Source organism: Austrofundulus limnaeus, unplaced genomic scaffold (assembly GCF_001266775.1).
Source record: "Austrofundulus limnaeus strain Quisiro unplaced genomic scaffold, Austrofundulus_limnaeus-1.0 Scaffold287, whole genome shotgun sequence".
NCBI classification, from domain to species: Eukaryota; Metazoa; Chordata; class Actinopteri; order Cyprinodontiformes; family Rivulidae; genus Austrofundulus; species Austrofundulus limnaeus.
The window spans coordinates 382663-384618 of record NW_013952689.1 but is presented as its reverse complement, the minus strand read 5'-3'; the positions used below and the strand labels follow the sequence as shown (position 1 = coordinate 384618).

The 1956-nt window shown below is 40.6% G+C and overlaps 1 protein-coding gene across 1 annotated transcript in view; it reads right to left on the bottom strand.

Moving 5' to 3' along the window:
* Positions 1-1956, bottom strand: part of syne1b (spectrin repeat containing, nuclear envelope 1b) — a gene marked incomplete in the record, with an annotated part of 311340 nt that overhangs the window by 170682 nt on the left and 138702 nt on the right. The window contains 3 exon segments of the mRNA XM_014021303.1: positions 467-620; positions 770-942; positions 1019-1183. Coding sequence (XP_013876757.1) covers positions 467-620; positions 770-942; positions 1019-1183 — 492 coding nt within the window.

Genomic DNA, 1956 nt, shown 5'->3' with positions numbered 1-1956 from the left:
TGGGGTGAACCAGCCTTTGCCGTAATGTGTTTTGGGGTTTGAAAGCTACTGGGACATCATGTTTAGAAAATAAACATCTCAGTTTCTCCGAAACATCCATAACAGGAGGCAATGGGCTTGATCAAACCCAAAATTGAAAAATGGCTAGCTAAAAGCTGAAAAAAAAAAACCAACAACAATGGGCTAGCCTAAATCTAAAGCTAATAAAGGGCTAGGCAATACTAGTAGAAGAAGCTAAAAGAAGCAGAACAGTAGCTTAAAGACTAGAAGCACAAGAAGAATTAAACAGATGTGATTTGCTGAGACAAATGTCAGACATCAATGATTTGGATGAACATGAATAAATCATGTATCATTCTTGTATCATTTTTTAAATATGACTTAAAGACAATTAAATAAAGTAAAACAGCACCAAGTATACAGAAGCTGTCAGCTGTGTTAAAAAAACAGCAGGAGTGAGTTGTACCTTTGCTTTGCTTAGATGAGATGTTTTCTCTCTTATTTCTGGACACAGTTTGTCTGTTTGATCCAGAGCCTCTTCGACTCGTTCAATCCAAGCTACAAACTGACAAACGTCCTCCTGATAACTCGTCCACTGAGACAGTGATCCTTCCAGCTGGCTGCAGGGTAAACAGAAAACAAAATGTCAGAGAAAGTTGGTTTTATCACATTATTTAAACAAACGGAAACAATTATAAAGTATGAACTGTTTGTAGAAATGCTACGTCAATAAAGCAACAAAAGTGTTTCAGTGTCAGAAGAAAATAACCTTTTGCAGAGAATAGCTGCAGAGAGCAGAGCATCCCAGGAGTTTTTGAGCTCCTGTATCTGTTGGTGGATTAAAGGCACTCCATCAGAGGAGGTGTTTCTCTGAACTGACTCTCCTCTTGTCATCAGCATCTTTAGTTGGATCTCCTTTTCCTGACGAGCAGTCAGCAGAGCCTGGACCAACCATCCAGAACCAACATTACAATCCAGTATTACAGATATACTGGGATACAAAAGAAGCATTTGATACCTCCAGCTTTATCATCCTGCTGTCTAGAACATTTTTGTCAGCAGTGGGGGTGCTGTACGTCTGCAGCATGTGGCTGGTGTCCACCACCCAGTTCTGCAGCTCCTCTAGCCCTTGAGAGAAAAGCTGGTGCTCAGTGACAATCCGATCTATTCGAGATGACTTCTCCTGCAGAAAAACAAACAGAAACTTTAGAAAAGTCATAGTAAATCCAATAAATCTCCAGCATAGGTTGTAGACATGGAAATTACAATAATGCTTTCCAAAAAGGTAAAAAATTTAAAGGGGCATCTTATAGAAACAAACATGAGGAACCCACACGGACAAATTGTTGGTACCCCTCAGTCAATGAAAGAAAAACCCACAATGGTCACAGAAATAACTTGAATCTGACAAAAGTAATAATAACTAAAAAAAATACTATAAAAATGAACAAATGAAAGTCAGACATTTCTTTTCAACCATGCTTCAATGGAATTAAAAAAAACTCATGAAACAGACCTGCACAAAAATGATGGTACCCCGAAAATAATGACCAAAGGAACATGTTAAATAAAGGTGTGCGCCGACACTATACTGTCTTATATGTATTAGCTCAGTGCTAGCGTGACAAACTAACAAGCTAAACATATTTTCAGTTGCAGCCTGAGTCATTTTTGTGTTCCCCTCTCTGTCATGTGGAAGGAGGACCTCAGTGACGAGAGGAGAATGGCTGTGTCCAAAACGACAGGACAGGTCCTCCGAAGGTCGAATTTGTCGGCCGCATACGTCACAGCCCTGCGACGAAGGACGTCCAAAACCGAAGACTCCTCCGATGCGGCCGACAAATAAGTCCTTCCTTTTCCCTGATTTGAAGGACAGGTCCGATGGATCCTTCCCGGCCCAGCATATCCCATAATGCATTGCGGCCCGACCGGAGATTTTTTTATGCTAGTAATGGC